The following is a 15872-nucleotide window of genomic DNA, read 5'->3' on the forward strand; positions in this document are numbered from 1 at the left end:
AGTCCTTATTGGAGTGCAATTCTCACATTCCCGAAGAACAAGCTTGGGTCAAAAATAGGCATCTTATTGGCTATCACTGCTCCATGAGCATTCTCGCGCTGCCATTGGCTGGTTCGGGAAAGTGGGACGGGTGAGGAGGGACCGTGAGGTAGAGGGTCAAGGGTTAGTGAGGCCGGAAGTGAGTGTAATAAAGTTTCTCCGGGGAGGCCGGGCCGGGGAGAAAGTTAGAGCGGCGACTTAAGCAGGCAGTGGCGTGATCCGCAACCAGACTGGCCCGCGGTGCGGTGCGGAGACTCCATGAGGCCCTGGTGAGTCTTGACTTTTTTTACTCGTTAGGCGACCCACTCCTCCACCCCGGAACCCCTCTCCCGGGACCCCACTTCCGGTCGTCATTTGTGAGCCCCGCCTCCTGAGACCCCCTCCCCGGAAGTCCCACCTCCCAACTTCTGGGGTCTCCCCGAACCCCGACTTGTCTTTTATTGTCGTGACTCCACCCTGTCGTCCAGCTTTCCTGGAAGTCCCACCCCCAGGCATGCTTCTAAGCCCTACTACAAGAAACCCTTCTTTAGTCCGTCCACTTCTCCAAAACTCCGCCTCTTCACAGCGACTCTCCGCTAATTCCTGTCTGTCAAAGCCTAGGTTCCGAAAGGGCAAAGGCTTTCTCCTCAAAGGATTACCTTACTGAAGCTGTGACTCGGGGGTTCCGCCCCCTCCGGGGGCTCCGCCCCTTCCGTAGTCCACGTCCGCCGTCCCGAAGCTTGGCTGCCTAGAAATCTGAGGCGCGCGTCTAGGGGCCCACGCCCCCTTAAGAGATTGATCCCTGGGGACCCAGGTCGTCGCCTGCAGAGCTTGTCTCAGTCGCCCGCTTACATTGCCCTGTCCTTCCTCTCTCTGGGCCTCGGGCTCAGTTTCCTGACGCTCGTGCTCCTCCAGGTGGAAAGTCGAAGTCCCCATCCCGGCTGGGAGGGGAGACTAGAGGCGGCCGGCTTCTCTGCCCTTACCTTCAAGTAGATCCTCCAGGTGTGGGTCCACTGGAGGGGCGCTGGACTTGGGGTTGGGTAGGAGAGTGGGAGAGACACTTGCTCAGAATTTTCCTTCCTAGGACCAGCAAACCGCTGAGGTCTTCCTGCCCGAGGCGGGGTGGGGCGGCGGGTTGTTGGTGGCGGCCTTGGGGGCCAACGGGAGCCAAAGTTTCCCTCCACCCGGGAATGGTGGTTTGGAGCCCGGAGAAGCGACTAGTGTCCATTTCGTGGTTTTTAAGGGACCCCTCAGTCCCCCTTCTCTGGGTCTTCCCCTCCCCCTGGGCAAAGCTGTGGTCTGGGCATTCGGTTCTGGTCCTGGCTCCGTTTGCAGCCTTCCTAGCTGGAGACATTCCAGAGGCCCTCGCCATTTCCTGCTACTTCCCGCTCTCCTTTCTCCTCTCTGCTGGCCTGAGAAGCAACACGCGCTTTTTGCCTCAAATACCCAATCGCCTGGACCTCTAGCAGGCAATTTTCTTTCTCCCTGTGCAAATTTCAGGAGTCATCCTTTTTTCCTCCAAGTGGCCACACCTTTTGGGTCATTCCCATCTCTGGATCTTGCAGTCTCACACAGCACTTCATCTCTAAAGATGAGGACATACTGGTTTGTGTGTGTGTGTGTGTGTGTGTGTGTGTGTGTGTTGGAAGCATGAAGCCATGGCAGAATCCTCCCTCATTCTCTGTTTGAGAGCTGAGGCCTTAGCAAATGGATAATAGAATTCCTTCTCGGGAGTGGGGGAATGCAGTGACATGGCTCTCGGGGATGAGAACTGAGGGAAGCGGAGAGAGTTAAGCAAGGTACTTGACATACTTTAAGTGCTACTAGTGTTAATCATTTCACTCATATAGATTGTTTTAATCCTCTGAAGCAAACCTAAGGGTTATGCTGAGATGAGCCTGGGGGAAGATGTATCTTTTACTACTTGTATTTTGGTCACTTTCCAACTTCCTTTATGGCCTCAAGCAGAACTGCGGCAGGAAGTTGTGGGTGGCAGGAATAGGCTTGGGACTGTTCCTTGAGTCCAGCCTCAGCTCATCTTTTGGCACCCTTTTCTCCTGTCCTTATTGACACAGATTTGTCTTGCGACCACTCTATCTATAGTGGTCTGTAGCCTGCATTTCTCTTTGGGAACTTTCATTCTCCCACCTTCCCTTGCCAGACCTCTCCTCTAGTGTAAGGGACACTTTGGTGAGGTTGAAAGCCCTGCAAGAGGAGGGGTCTGGGTGTACCTGGCAGGCCCAAGGGGTTGACCTTAGTCTTAGTGCTCTGATCCTCCTTTCTTACCTTTATTATTTTACTTTGCTAATGGTCCCTTGGAAATGGGGCAGAACAGTGCTTGACCGTGGGCCATTGTTCCTTGGTTGGTAGGCGCCATGCATGGAGAAAGAGGCTTGAACATATCCTCTTGATGGAGTTCTTGTCTTGTAGCTCCCTGAGGCACCACCCAGGTTGGACTTTATTTCACTTACTTCACCAGCCTTGCCCACCCGCTAGGCCCCTGCTGCATCCACTGGGACCACTTCCTTCCTGTCCCCAGTCCACAGCTGTTGTAGCAAAGGATGTTAATGGCCCAGGCTCCCCGGGGCCACTACCCCCCTGTATATGGTAGTGGTGGGAGGTGGCCTGGGCTGGAGGATGGGGGAATGTGTGTGTTCAACCTGGACAGGAAGGGAAATGCTGAGTCCCGGGATCCCCTCCCTTTCCACCCCCAGCTGTCTGTTTCCTCCCTCATTCCCCGCTAGCCTCCCCTGGTTTCCTGATCTCTTTTGCCTGCCCATGTCCGGTTTGGATTGATCCAGACCTCCTCTTATCTCCTTCCTTTCCTCCGTACTCCTCCATCTTTCCCTTCCACCTCCACTTTCCTCCTCTCCAGATTACTAGTTGCTGCCCTACACTGGGCAGGGGAAGGGTGTCGCTAGCTTTACCCTAGCAGGAGTTCTAGGTTGGGGCGGTGGTTGGGGGAGCTCAGCCCCTCTGAGCCTGTGAGTCAGCACTGTCCTTGGGATTGGTCTCTCTCCTTAGTTCCCCGCCTCTGGGGAGGAGCCAGGCAGCTCCGGGTCCAGCCTATTCTCGTCTTAGCCAGAGAAGAGGCTCCACGCTGGTGGGGATGGGCCCCGAAACTGTCTGGGTCTGACCTGGGGGAATGGAAATCACTTATCCTTCTCCTGCCCCAGGACCCCTGTGACTCCTGGGCCATAGAGGTTCAGCCAGGCTAAGGGCCTGGGGATGCCCCCTGCCTGGCCCCCTTGCCCGAACTGGCAGGGGGGCCGGGCTGGGCAGCAACCCCCCTCTAACTCCAGCCATGGATCTCCTGCCCCCCAAGCCCAAGTACAACCCACTTCGGAATGAGTCTCTGTCATCGCTGGAGGAGGGGGCTTCAGGGTCCACCCCCCCGGAGGAGCTACCTTCCCCATCAGCTTCGTCTCTGGGGCCCATCCTGCCTCCTCTGCCTGGGGACGACAGTCCCACTACCCTGTGCTCCTTCTTTCCCCGGATGAGCAACCTGAAGCTGGCCAACCCGGCTGGGGGACGCCTGGGGCCTAAGGGGGAGACTGGAAGGGCAGCTGAGGATGGGGAGGGGATCACAGGGGCAGCCATGCCAGACTCAGGCCCCCTGCCCCTCCTCCAGGACATGAACAAGCTGAGTGGAGGCGGCGGGCGCAGGACTCGGGTGGAAGGGGGCCAGCTGGGGGGCGAGGAGTGGACCCGCCACGGGAGCTTTGTCAATAAGCCCACGAGGGGCTGGCTGCATCCCAACGACAAAGTCATGGGACCCGGGGTTTCCTACTTGGTTCGGGTGAGTGAACATCCTCCCTTCCACTCCCTCCCACACCCCCTGCGGTTCCTCTGCTCACTCCAGCTGTGCTGGGCTCCCTTCCTCTTCTCCACCAGCACCCTCTGTTTCGGAAACCTTTCTTGCACCTTCTCTGATTCTCTTCCCCTTCCCTTCCCATCTGGGGAAATTTCTGCCAGGGCCCCCTTCCTTCTTTGGACACTGCCCCCCCACTGTCCCCACCCTGCTTAGCACAATGCCTGGCACATCAAGAGGCTCTCAGTAAGTGTGGGAATGAGTGACTTCTTGATTCTCCTCTCCAGACTCCTCTCCTTTTCTAGAGATGTCAAAGCATCCCACCCAGTCCTGTCACTGCCCTCCGGATTCCCCCAGTGCATGAGGCCCTCCTAGCTTGGCCCTTTCTCTTTCTCCATGTTTTCCGTGGATTGTGCTTGGTGGGTTGTAACCATAGGTAGTGGGCAGACTACTTCAGCCTTACTTCCCTTAGGGATTATGTAAGAAAGCCTTAGGGCTCTGTGGGAAGGGGGTGGGGAGGCTGCTGACCTGTGGTCCTCCCCTCCGTCCCTTAGTACATGGGCTGTGTGGAGGTCCTGCAGTCGATGCGTGCCCTTGACTTCAATACCCGGACTCAGGTCACCAGGTTAGTGGGAGTGGCTGCATTGTGGAAGTCCTAGGATTGTGAGGCCACGGGAAGGGGGACACTTGGTGGTGGCGCTAGTGGTGGCTTTGGGTGGTGAAGAGGATTGAGGGAAAGTTAGGGGAGTTAAGTCTGAATGCAAAGAGGCAACTCTGGTGTGGCACCTCCTTACCTACCTAGTCTTGGGGATTGTGGGGAAGGTGGCAGAAACAGTTGGTCGAGTTGAAGTAGAAAATGGAAATTGATGGAAGGTTGCTGCTGCCTTTGGCTAGGGAATGGGACATTTGGTAGCTGAGAAGAGGTGGGGTGATACCCATTGAGGTTCTAACTGAATCAGCCAGGAAGCGGCCTTCAGTGTCATCAAATATTAAAGGCTCTTAATTCAATCCACCACGACAAAGAGCCTGGAGTGCCCTGGGAGTCTGGCCTGGCTTTCCCCTCCCCCAGCTCCGTGGCAGCCCCAGCTGGATGGGAGGCATGCTGTGGGTCTGAGTACCCCTCTTTCCCCAGGGAGGCCATCAGTCTGGTATGTGAGGCTGTGCCGGGTGCTAAGGGGGCAACAAGGAGGAGAAAGGTATGTGGGGTCAGCGGGGCTGGGAGACGTGGAGGGGCTGAACGTGTGGGAGAAGCCTGAGGCAGGAGTTTGCTCTCCTGGTGTGGGTGCCCTCTGAGACTCTGGGCCCTTCCCTAGCCCTGCAGCCGCCCACTCAGCTCTATCCTGGGGAGGAGTAACCTGAAATTTGCTGGAATGCCAATCACTCTCACCGTCTCCACCAGCAGCCTCAATCTCATGGCCGCAGACTGCAAACAGGTTGGTGATGTGGAGCAGGGGGACCAGAAACACTGAGGGGAGGGCCAAGGGAGATCTAGGGATGAGACCAAAACTAGGTGAGAGGATGTGGAGGCAGCAGGATTGTAGGGAAGGAAGAAATTAGGAGGACATGGGGTAAGAAGCCAAGAGAAAGAGACTTGGACTCCAGGGTTCTGGGCCAGGGGTAGAGGCATCTGAGAGTCCTGAGGCTGCCTGACACGTCATTCCCTTCCTCCTCCGTCCCCTGCCCTAACCCTCAGATCATTGCCAACCACCACATGCAGTCTATCTCATTTGCGTCCGGCGGGGATCCGGTGAGTTGGGGAACAGAGTAGAGGTTGGGGGAGAAAAGTAAAGGGCTAGGGATTGGGAAGGCATTGGCTCGAGAAGTGGGGTGCTAGAATGGTGGGAATATCTGAAAAGGACTGAATCTTAGGGCCAGGATGGAGCTGTAACATTTAGCTAACTAGCTTCTTCTGACTCTGTCCACCCCAGGACACAGCCGAGTATGTCGCCTATGTTGCCAAAGACCCTGTGAATCAGAGAGGTGAGGCGTGGTGGGGAGCACTGGGTGGGGCCGGCTGTCAGTAAGGAAGGTGAGCAGGACCTGGGGTTATCCTTTTGTGCTCTGACTAAGAGGAACGGATAGGGGCTCTGCTGGGAGGATGGGGGCCCCGTCCACACCTCCTTCGAGCTCACTGACGGCCTCTGCCGTGCCCCCAGCCTGCCACATACTGGAGTGTCCAGAAGGGCTTGCCCAGGATGTCATCAGCACTATTGGCCAGGCCTTCGAGTTGCGCTTCAAACAATACCTCAGGAACCCACCCAAGCTGGTTACCCCTCATGACAGGTGAGCCAGCGGGCCCCAGACTGCGAATGGAAAAGTGGGTCTGCTCCTCCCACACTTGAGCTCTGAAAGGTTCAGGGAAGGAAATAACCTGTGGCCCCTGCTTCACACTTCCTGCCATTCTTATGTTTCTGGTGGCCCATCAGGAAAGTCTTTTGAGGCCTTGGCTGCTGCAAGACCAGTCTGCCTCCTCTTTCCCATGGTGGTGCTGTGTTTCCGCTCCTCCCAATGGCGTCTCTTTCTCTGTGGTGGACTTCTCTCTTTCCAGTCTCCTTGCTTCTGGCCCATCCCCATCATTGCCTGCCTCTCCATCCTTTGTTTTCTGCCTCTAACAGCCACCAAGAGTTTGGACTGGGAGGCTCTCTCTCCTTTTTTGAGGTCCCTGCCTTTCCTGCATTAGGCTCCATGGGATTAGCAGGAGGCCAGTAGGTTGTTTTTGGAGAGGTTGAACCATTTTGGAGCAGCCCCACCCTGCTACATAGTGCTTCCCATCTCTCCTGGGAGACACTGTAATAACCGAGGGCATAGCCTGAATTTAAACAAATAATAATTTAAAAAACATCAGAATTTAAATCTCTGCTGTATTCCCTCTTAGTTGTGAGTCCTCAGGGAAATCTTTTCACCTCTGATTCTCATTTTCCTCATTTTGCAGAGTTAGGGAAGGAGATGTATCAGGTTACAGGGTTGCCAGGAGGATGAAATGATGGGGTTTATAACACCCAACCTTGGGCACAACCCACAGTAAATGCCCAATATGTGGCCACTGTTCTGTTATCCTAGTGTGGCCCCCCAGCCACCACACATTTACACCCATCTCGTCACTCTGCCCTGTCTCTCTCAGGATGGCTGGTTTTGATGGCTCCGCTTGGGATGAGGAGGAGGAAGAGCCACCTGACCATCAGTACTATAATGACTTTCCGGGGAAGGAGCCCCCTCTAGGGGGGGTGGTAGACATGAGGCTTCGGGAAGGAGCCCCTTCAGGAGTTGCTCGCCCCACTCCACCCAGTGTCCAGACCTCTAGCCACCTGGGAGCTACACTGGTAAGTTATTTGGATGGAGGCGCCTGGGCTCAAGTAGGAGTGAGGGTCTCTGATCTCACTTGATTTTTATCCCCGCAGCCTGTCGGACAGTCTGCTGGGGGAGACCCAGAAGTCCGTAAACAGATACCACTTCCACCCCCCTGCCCAGGTACAAAGCCGGGGTTGAGGAGGGCAGAGCCAAGGGTGTAAGAGCAGGGCAGGGTCACATTGAGCCTCCCTTTCCTCAGCAGGTAGAGAGCTCTTCGATGATCCCTCCTATGTCAATGTCCAGAACCTAGACAAGGCCCGGCAAGCAGGGGGTGGGGCTGGGCCCCCCAATCCTGCTGTCAATGGCAGTGTACCCCGGGACCTCTTTGATATGAGTGAGTGTATCTGTTTTTGTATCCCCCACCTTCCTGCTGGGGTGCTCCTCTTCTGCCAATCCACTCTCTGCTTTCTTGCTTCCTTTCCTGACGGTCTAGGTCCAGGTGAGTGCTGGGCCAGCTACCTACCCTAACCCTCTCTCTATCCCCTAGAACCCTTTGAAGATGCCCTTCGGGTACCTCCCCAACCCCAGTCCATGTCCATGGCTGAACAGCTCCGAGGGGAGCCCTGGTTCCATGGGAAGCTGAATCGGCGGGAGGCAGAGGCGCTGCTTCAGCTCAACGGGGACTTCCTGGTGCGAGAGAGCACGACCACACCTGGCCAGTACGTGCTCACTGGCCTGCAGAGTGGGCAGCCCAAGCACCTGCTTCTGGTGGATCCTGAGGGTGTGGTGAGTGTGGCAGAATTGTAGGGGGCGGGGCAGAAAGGAGATACAGTGCCCTTCCGTGCATTCCTGTTCCTTTCTTCCGTCATTGCTTTCTAGTGCTTTCCCTGCTGGCAGCTCTCTGTGGACCTCCCCTGCTCCTCTAGGTGCCTGGCATCCCTCTCCTGTGGCTTAGAGATCCGTCCTTTCTCATGTCCTTAAGTCTGAGCTGTGTTCTTCCAGTCTTGGCCAGTCCTCAAATCCCCAGACCATAAGCCTGTCAGAGCTAGAAGATACTTATCTGCACCCCTCTTTTCTTTTTTATTTTGTGGTGCTGGGGATCGAACCCAGGGCCTTGTGTATGTGAGGCAAGCATTCTGCCAACTGAGCTATACCCCCAGCCCCTGTAGGGAAACCACCCTGGAGTGGTTGTGATGTCCAGTGTTAGACGGTAGAGGCTAGATGCCAAGTTTCCTATTGTAAGAGGAGCTAGGGACCCTCTCAGCTCCCTGTAGACTCAGTGCTCAGTCCATTGTCCCCCTTCTCCTCAAAGCTTTGGTTTCTTTTCTACAGCAATCAGCTTTTTTTGTATGGTATATCCTCCTCTGAGACATGCCAACTTCCTCCAGGTCCTTCAGCTTCACGATTTGTGGACTGGTGTCCCCTTCACCTTTTCCCAGTTAATTGACCTAAGCATTCCCATCCATCCATTTCTTTGTAGAAAAGCCTTAATGAAAAGCTTCCCCCCACCCCATATTCTCCTTTCTCAGACCTGTTGACTGTTCCATCTTCTACAACCTTGTGGGTAGAGGTCTCCTGGACTCTTCATTGAACTGACCCTTTTCCTTCACAGGTTCGGACAAAGGATCACCGCTTTGAGAGTGTCAGTCATCTCATCAGCTACCACATGGACAATCATTTGCCCATCATCTCTGCGGGCAGCGAACTGTGTCTACAGCAACCTGTGGAGCGGAAACTGTGATCCTTCCCAGCCTCTCTTCCAGAAGATGCTCTCCAACCCCCTCCACCTTCCTTCCTAACTCTCAGGAACTCACTTGGGAGTGTTCTGTGGGGCTTGGCCTTGGGTAGGAGCTGGGTGTAGTGTGGACTCTGGGTTTAGTATCCAGCTGAGGGAGGATTTGTCAGGAGCCTGGGGTAGAGCCCTGCTTCTCCCCAAACCTCACCAAAGTATTAATGTACAGAGTAGCCTCCTTGCCTGGGCCTTTCCTGTGCCAATCTGATGTTCCCTTCCTCAAGAAGGCAGGTGCTTGTAATGGCATACGCCCTGTGGTGATAAGCCCAGCGAAGCTATCAACCTTCTGGGGAAGCGGAAACAAATCACACCTCTGGTCCACCCTGGGCTTCAGGGTACCCCTGACCCCTCTCAGTCCCCCTCTGCCCTAGTGTTTAAACTTTGTGCCTTTGACCATCTCCTAGGTCTGAAGATATTTTATGCAAAGAGGCCCCTGAATTCAAGGACAGGGGTGTTGACACCTTTTTGGCTTTTGGAACCCTGCCCTCTTCTTGTTCAGCATCCCTCCAGTTTGGGATGGGAGAACAGAGGCAGGCCTGGTAGCTGTATCCCCTCTCCCTGGGGATACAAAACCCTTAGAGATTGCTCCATAGCCCCCCTACCGGCCAGGGGGTAGTTGGACCCCTCCCCTGCTCAGTGCCTCCTGGCCGGGGCCCCTCCCCACAAGGGGTCTGTATATACATTTCGTAAGCTCCACCTTTTCTCTTTTGCATGCATGTTTACTCTACAGCCAAAGTAGCCCTTCGTCCTGTAGCTCCACCCTGCCTCCCCATCTGTGGCAGTGCGGGTGGCTGAATTTGGGCCTCCTGTACATACAGTAAACTGACCCGGGTGGGTTTTGTGGAGGCGGGAACAGGGGTATTAAGACTCTAAGGCACTGGACAATCCCTAAATACTATCTCTAGATTTGGAACTGCATTCAGTTTTTTACTTTATATGCATATACTTTAGGGCTGTAGATTTATTTTCCTAATCTTGTTTTCCATGGCTTTTGAGCACAAAATGATGATAATCGATTACATTTATATATCACCTCTTTGACTTTTCCAAGTCCTTTTACAATTGGCATTTTTCTCAGAGGTAACTAGGACTGGCAGCATTTTTTTTTTTAATGTAAGACCTGCAGCAGAAACTGATTTAGTCTTGGGACTGAGTTTGGGTCCCTTACCGTGAGGCTGGGAAGTGTGGCTGAGTATTGATTGGTACAATGTCACGAAGTGGTAGCTTAAAACCTCCAGGTGTGGAGCACCTTCTAGGCGCGACCCTGGTGAGACGACGGAAACCGGCCCTGCGGGCTCTCCAGGCCGTGGGGATCCGGGAGGATCACTGTTAAATTCTGGCCGCCGCCTCTTTTTGTTTGGATGTTTCCACGGGTCTCAGTTATACCAAAGGGAAAGTCTCCATTAAAGTCCGTATTTCTTTTACCTCGGCGTCTGAGACCTCGGAAGGCCTACTGTCTGCCGCGGTGCCTGGGCGGCGGGAGGTCGCGGGCAGCCCCACCTGGCCTCGCCGGGCCGTGCTCGGTCCGACGCCCGCGTGCAGGAAGCCGGGGATCTGCCGAGTTGACAGGCGGGGAGGTGCGGCCAGCCGGCCGGGGGTGTGTCTGCGGAGGGTGCGGGTCCCCGCAGGGCCGGCCACGGCCAGGCCAGCGGCAGCCGGACGGACGCCGAGGCCGGCCCGGCCCGCGCTCCTCGGCGGCCCCGCCCGGATGGTATGGCCCGGCAGCAGGGGCAGGCGAAGAGCGCTGCCGGCCCTGGGCTAGCTGGCCAGGGCTGCTCCTCCGGCGGAAAGCGCCCTCTGCTAGAGTCGTGGCGTGTACGACCTCCTCCCTCCCGGGCGGAAGGTCCCGGCCAGTCAGTGCTTCCCCCCCTCCCCCCCCCGCCGCGCAAGGTGGTGGCGGCCGAGGCAAGTTCCGGTTCCGGTTGCTGCCGCCGGCGGCGAGCGGTGAATCTGGAGCGAGCGCGCAGTTTGCGCTCCAGGAAGGCGCTTCTCCCTTGCCGCGTCTTCGGCTTGCTGCAGCTCGGGGGCCAGAGCTGTCCGAGGCCCCTTCCCGGCGATGGTGCAGCCTGAGGGGGCCTCCGCCCCCCTCCGCCGCTGACCCCAGTCCCCCACTCCATGGCCGCCTCGGCGCCGCCCCCACCGGACAAGCTGGAGGGAGGTGGCGGCCCCGCACCGCCCCCTGCGCCGCCCAGCACCGGGAGGAAGCAGGGCAAGGCCGGTGAGAGCGCTGAGGGGGCGGGGGTCGGGAGGCCCGGACTCGGGAACCTTCGAGGGGAGGGTCAGTGGTGGTGGGTGGGCCTCGGGCCTCGGGGCCTGCTGGGAGGCTCTGGTCTGAGGATCAGCGGGTTTAGCCCTCCGGGGATCGGGGGCAGGTGTCAGGGATGGACTTTGGGGTTTGGAGCCACGTGGGATATCAGGAGTCTTGGAGTAGGGTGATATCAAGACCTGGCATGTCTTTCAAGAGTATGGTCATAGAATTCATTTTCATATGACTCCTCATTGATATTTGTTAAAATAAACGAGTATATGCTGAATTAACATTAGAGCAGTTCCTGGGAGGAAGAAAGTTTGAAAAACCTTAGGGAAACTTGCTTGCCTCTTCTTTTGCTGCTCTTTCAGGTCTGCAAATGAAGAGCCCAGAAAAGAAGCGAAGAAAGTCAAATACTCAGGTGAATTACCATTGTTGGTGGGTAATTTCAGCAACCCCTGGGGTGCTGTGTCTATTCTGTTGCCATGTTTGGTCTTCTGTTAGGTGCAGGGAGAAGAGAAAACTGTCTTGTTCTGTTTCTGGTCCTTTCTCTCAACCTTATAATAAACTCCATGGGAAATATTCTCCCCCAAGAATGATTTGATCAAAGGTCTTATTGGACAGGGTCACAACCTTCCTCTCCCTCATTTTTCCTGTCCTGGATGATGATAACATAAATTCCATCACTATCAGTCTTTTCTAAATGCCAGGATTGTGCTGAAGTACATTTTTTTGTTTGGGGAGGTAGGCATTGTCTTTTTTTTTTTTTTTACAGATAAGAAATCTGAGGCTTAAAAAAAGTTAAATACCTACTTCAGGGCCAAAGCTGGGATTTCTGCTCTCTTTCAAAGCAGTCATGGTGCTGTGATGGCTCTGCTCACTACCCTGTGTTTTTCAGTTGCATGCTAAGGCGCATCTTTATTTTAGACCTGAGCTGTTGATCAGTATCAATCTCCAAAGTGTGTGTTCTGTTTGTTGGTAGGACTCTCCTGGTTTATCTCTGTGTGTCCCTTCATGACCCTTTTCCTCATCTGCTCTCCACTAGGGTCCTGCTTACTCACATCTGACGGAGTTTGCACCACCCCCGACTCCCATGGTGGATCACCTGGTTGCATCCAACCCTTTTGAGGATGACTTCGGAGCCCCTAAGGTGGGGGGCGCAGCCCCTCCATTCCTTGGCAGTCCTGTGCCCTTTGGAAGCTTCCGTGTACAAGGGGGCATGGCAGGCCAGGTGCCCCCAGGCTATGGCACCGGGGGTGGAGGGGGTCCCCAGACACTTCGCCGACAACCCCCCCCTTTTCCTCCTAATCCTATGGGACCTGCTTTCAACATGCCCCCCCAGGGCCCTGGCTACCCACCCCCAGGCAACATGAACTTTCCCAGTCAACCCTTCAGCCAGCCTCTGGGTCAAAACTTCAGCCCTCCAGGTGGGCAGATGATGCCAGTGGGGGGATTTGGCCCCATGATCTCACCCACCATGGGACAGCCTCCCAGAGGGGAGCTGGGCCCTCCTTCTCTCCCCCAGCGTTTTGCTCAGCCAGGTGTGCCTTTTGGCCCTTCTCCTCTACAGAGACCTGGTCAGGGGCTCCCCAGCCTGCCCCCCAACACAAGTCCCTTCCCTGGCCCAGACCCCGGCTTTCCTGGCCCTGGTGGTGAGGATGGGGGGAAGCCCTTGAATCCACCTGCTCCCACTGCTTTTCCCCAGGAGCCCCACTCGGGCTCGCCAGCTGCTGCTGTTAATGGGAATCAGCCCAGTTTTCCCCCAAACAGCAGTGGGCGGGGTGGCGGCACTCCGGATGCCAACAGCCTAGCACCCCCTGGCAAGGCAGGTGGGGGTTCAGGGCCCCAGCCTCCCCCAGGCCTGGTGTACCCATGTGGTGCCTGTCGGAGCGAGGTGAATGACGACCAGGATGCTATCTTGTGTGAGGCCTCCTGCCAGAAGTGGTTCCATCGCGAGTGCACAGGCATGACTGAGAGCGCCTATGGGCTGCTGACCACTGAGGCCTCTGCTGTCTGGGCCTGTGATCTCTGCCTCAAGACCAAGGAGATCCAGTCTGTCTACATCCGCGAGGGCATGGGGCAGCTGGTGGCCGCTAATGATGGGTGACACTGGCGAGGTGGTCCCAGGGAAGTGCACATGTCCCTTCCTGCACCTCCAGGGTGATTGTCTGGCTCCTGGCCCTCGTTTCCGCTGGTTCCCCATCCTCACGGAGCAGAAACATGATGGTTCCTGGGGACAGAAGAGCCTGGGTTGCTCACTTTTCTGGAAACAACACATTAAGATCTACGGAGATCCAGGAAACCAAAGCCCTGCTGAGCAGAGCCAGCGTTTTTTGTGGCTATTAGGAAGCCTAGGGATGTGACTGCAAGAGAAAAGGGGACAGGAAATTCAGGAGGGCAAGAGTGTCCTGTCTGCCTATGATGGATATCTAACACCTGTGCCTGACACCCCTGTTTCGCCCCACAGCTCTAGCCTTAGTTTTTGGAGTGAAGCATTGAAGGTTTCTGGCTTGAGGAGCCGGTCTCTTCCCATCCCTGCGACAGCCATTTCGTGGGCTCTGGGAGACCTCTTTAGGGAATAAATGGGGATTCCTCCTTTTTTCTACCTTCCCCTTTGCCTCTCTCAGACCTGTCCAGCTCCTCCTCCCTCAGCACCAACAGCTTGAAGAATCGCGTTCCCAGCTAGGGCAGTTTCTTGGTGATTTGGGGCTTCATGACAGTAGGTAAGAGGTGCTGTCAGGACATATCTTCCTCATACCAAAGTCACTGGTCTCAGCTTCCCATGCTTTTCTCTTAATGACCATATTTTTGCCAAAAAAAAAAAAAAAAATTGGGACACGTGGTCTGAGGGACCAGAATAATTGAAGTCTGGGTTGTCCTGGAGTCTGGACTCTGTTGGCACCCCTGGCCCCCCATCTGTTGCACATTAAGCCCAGTGCTGTTCTTCAGCTTTTTGCGCCCTCATACCCCTGCCTCCCTGGCTTGGTTGGAGGAAAGCTTGGAAAGGTACCAAGACCTTATACCTCATTTCCTCCCTGATAGGAGCATCCTAGTGAGGCCCTGTCACAGCCTTGGGGGTAGGAGGAGTCAGCAGGATTCTCAATGCCATGGTACTAAAAGGAAGGAGAGCCTGGAAATTTTTGCTTCTCTCTTTCCTAGCCATTAGGGATCATCTTGGGCCTGGTGATCTAGCAGTCCTCACTAGTCTCAGCCAAAGTCCTGCACTGGGCTTGTTTTTCTTTTCTTTTTAAAGCACTGCCTGCCAGCCCTGAGCCTGGGTTGTGGTCAGGAGCCCCTCTTGGCTGCTTTTGTTCCTTACAGCTCCTGTGTGCATTCCTCAAAAGGGCGGGGAAGGGAGTGTGGTCTGTGGTCTCTAGCCCTCGGGGTGTGGTGGCAAAGGCTACCTTCTGGTCCCTACTCCCACTTCTCTCTGCTACCTGCACCTGGAGGGAAGATACTGCCTGGTGGAGCCCACAGCCTTTGCAGCTATGAGGAAGAGGGTGGGCCTCGGGCTTCTCTAAGCTGGTGTTCCCCACACCGAAACAGTGGAGGTGGCACCCCAGCTTTGTGTTGTGTTTGTGGTTCTGTTTGCTTCTCCCCTGTTGCTACTTTTGTATGCCTCCCTCTCCACAGCTGTAAACCACTCCTGGGGAGTGTAGACGTCACTACTTTTTGGAAGAAAGTGGAGTGGCAAGAGATGTGGTCGTGGGGTTTTTTTGTACGGTTGGGTTAATAAAATGACTTTAAAATCCAGGCAAGGACACATTGTTGTTTATCTGCAAAAAGGCAGGTTGAAACCACTGTCACTACTGGTAAGGGTGTGGTGTGGGTGGGGATGTTTACTTCCCAGGGCCCCTGGAAGTGGGAATGGCGGGAAGATCCAACCCCTTGGATCGACTGCTTCAAGCTGCTGAGTCAAGGAGGCCTTGCGTTGACACACCCCTCCCCATGTCCCTGCTCTGAGAAACCCATTTTCCTTTCTGAGCACATTCCGGGCCCGGGCCTGGAGCCAGGCAGGACAGTTGGCTCCAAGATCTCTGGGACCAAGCGCTTGAACTCTTCTAGGTTTAGGGCTCATCCTCTCCACCTCTCAGTCGTTTGTGTTGGGGTGAAGGGTAGCTTCCAGAGTGAGGGGGCCCTCCCATGCCTATCATCCCATCAGCTCCGGAGGCTGAGGCAGGAGGACCGCCAGTTCAAAGCGAGCCTCAGCAACAGCAAAGTACTAAGCTACTCAGTGAGTCCCTGTCTCTAGATAAAACACAAAATAGGGCTGGGGATGTGGCTCAGTGGTCAGTGCCCCTGAGTTCAATTCCCGTTACCCCCGCGGGGTGGGGGGAGGGAGGGGGGGGGCCCCACCACAACATCCTAGCAGATTTCATTTTTGGATGTTTTTCAGACCCCACCCGCTTTTAAAGTAGAGTGGCTGGAGCCGGTGGGAAGAGTGGCAGGAGGGCTGTTTCGTCTGCCACCCTTCTCTCTCCCTTCCCCCATCCTACAGCTGTCCCTGTCTGTCCTGGGCCAACCTGGCTTCTTGTCCTTGTCATCTCGGGAACAACACCCTTTACCTTTCAGTTTTGGCTCTTTCCTCCAGAAATTTTAGGCACGAGGAAAGAGAGGAAGGCCACGCAAAATTCCATTTGCTGAGCCCTCGCTCGCCCCACAGGAGGTCAGTCCCAGGTTGGGGGCCTCGGAGATCTCCGGCCTCGCCGACTCGC

The 15872-nt window shown here is 55.6% G+C and overlaps 2 protein-coding genes and 1 long non-coding RNA gene across 6 annotated transcripts; 2 read left to right on the forward strand and 1 right to left on the reverse strand.

Moving 5' to 3' along the window:
• The first annotated feature begins 146 nt into the window (after nt 1-146).
• Shc1 (SHC adaptor protein 1) lies at nt 147-10333 on the forward strand. Of its 4 annotated transcripts, none has more exons than XM_046421608.2 (13): nt 147-308; nt 3650-3817; nt 4384-4454; nt 4962-5025; nt 5143-5262; nt 5523-5576; nt 5758-5809; nt 5986-6112; nt 6951-7149; nt 7228-7297; nt 7377-7511; nt 7665-7903; nt 8730-10333. In XM_046421608.2, the coding sequence occupies exons 2-13, from the start codon at nt 3653-3655 to the stop codon at nt 8856-8858; spliced, it is 1425 nt and encodes a 474-aa protein (XP_046277564.1). In that variant the 5' UTR covers nt 147-308; nt 3650-3652; the 3' UTR covers nt 8859-10333. The 4 variants fall into 4 exon arrangements, with proteins under 4 accessions (XP_046277564.1, XP_046277565.1, XP_046277562.1 ...); XM_046421609.1 differs by lacking the exon at nt 147-308 and adding an exon at nt 335-1020; XM_046421606.1 differs by lacking the exon at nt 147-308 and having other exon boundaries at nt 2389-3817.
• Nucleotides 9978-15867, reverse strand: LOC131423298 (uncharacterized). Its single transcript, XR_009224651.1, has 2 exons — nt 15723-15867; nt 9978-13387 (listed from the first exon to the last, which is right to left on the reverse strand). It is a non-coding gene; the product is annotated as an uncharacterized LOC131423298 (long non-coding RNA).
• Pygo2 (pygopus family PHD finger 2) lies at nt 10809-14910 on the forward strand. Its single transcript, XM_046421610.2, has 3 exons — nt 10809-11127; nt 11529-11578; nt 12203-14910. Exons 1-3 carry the CDS (start codon nt 11025-11027, stop codon nt 13262-13264), a joined length of 1215 nt encoding a protein of 404 aa, XP_046277566.1. The 5' UTR covers nt 10809-11024; the 3' UTR covers nt 13265-14910.
• Nucleotides 15868-15872: the final 5 nt, after the last annotated feature.

The sequence above is a fragment of the Marmota monax genome, unplaced genomic scaffold, assembly GCF_021218885.2.
Source record: "Marmota monax isolate L192 unplaced genomic scaffold, Marmota_monax_Labrador192_F-V1.1 WCK01_AAM20220418_F8-fsc00108, whole genome shotgun sequence".
Taxonomy (NCBI): Eukaryota; Metazoa; Chordata; class Mammalia; order Rodentia; family Sciuridae; genus Marmota; species Marmota monax.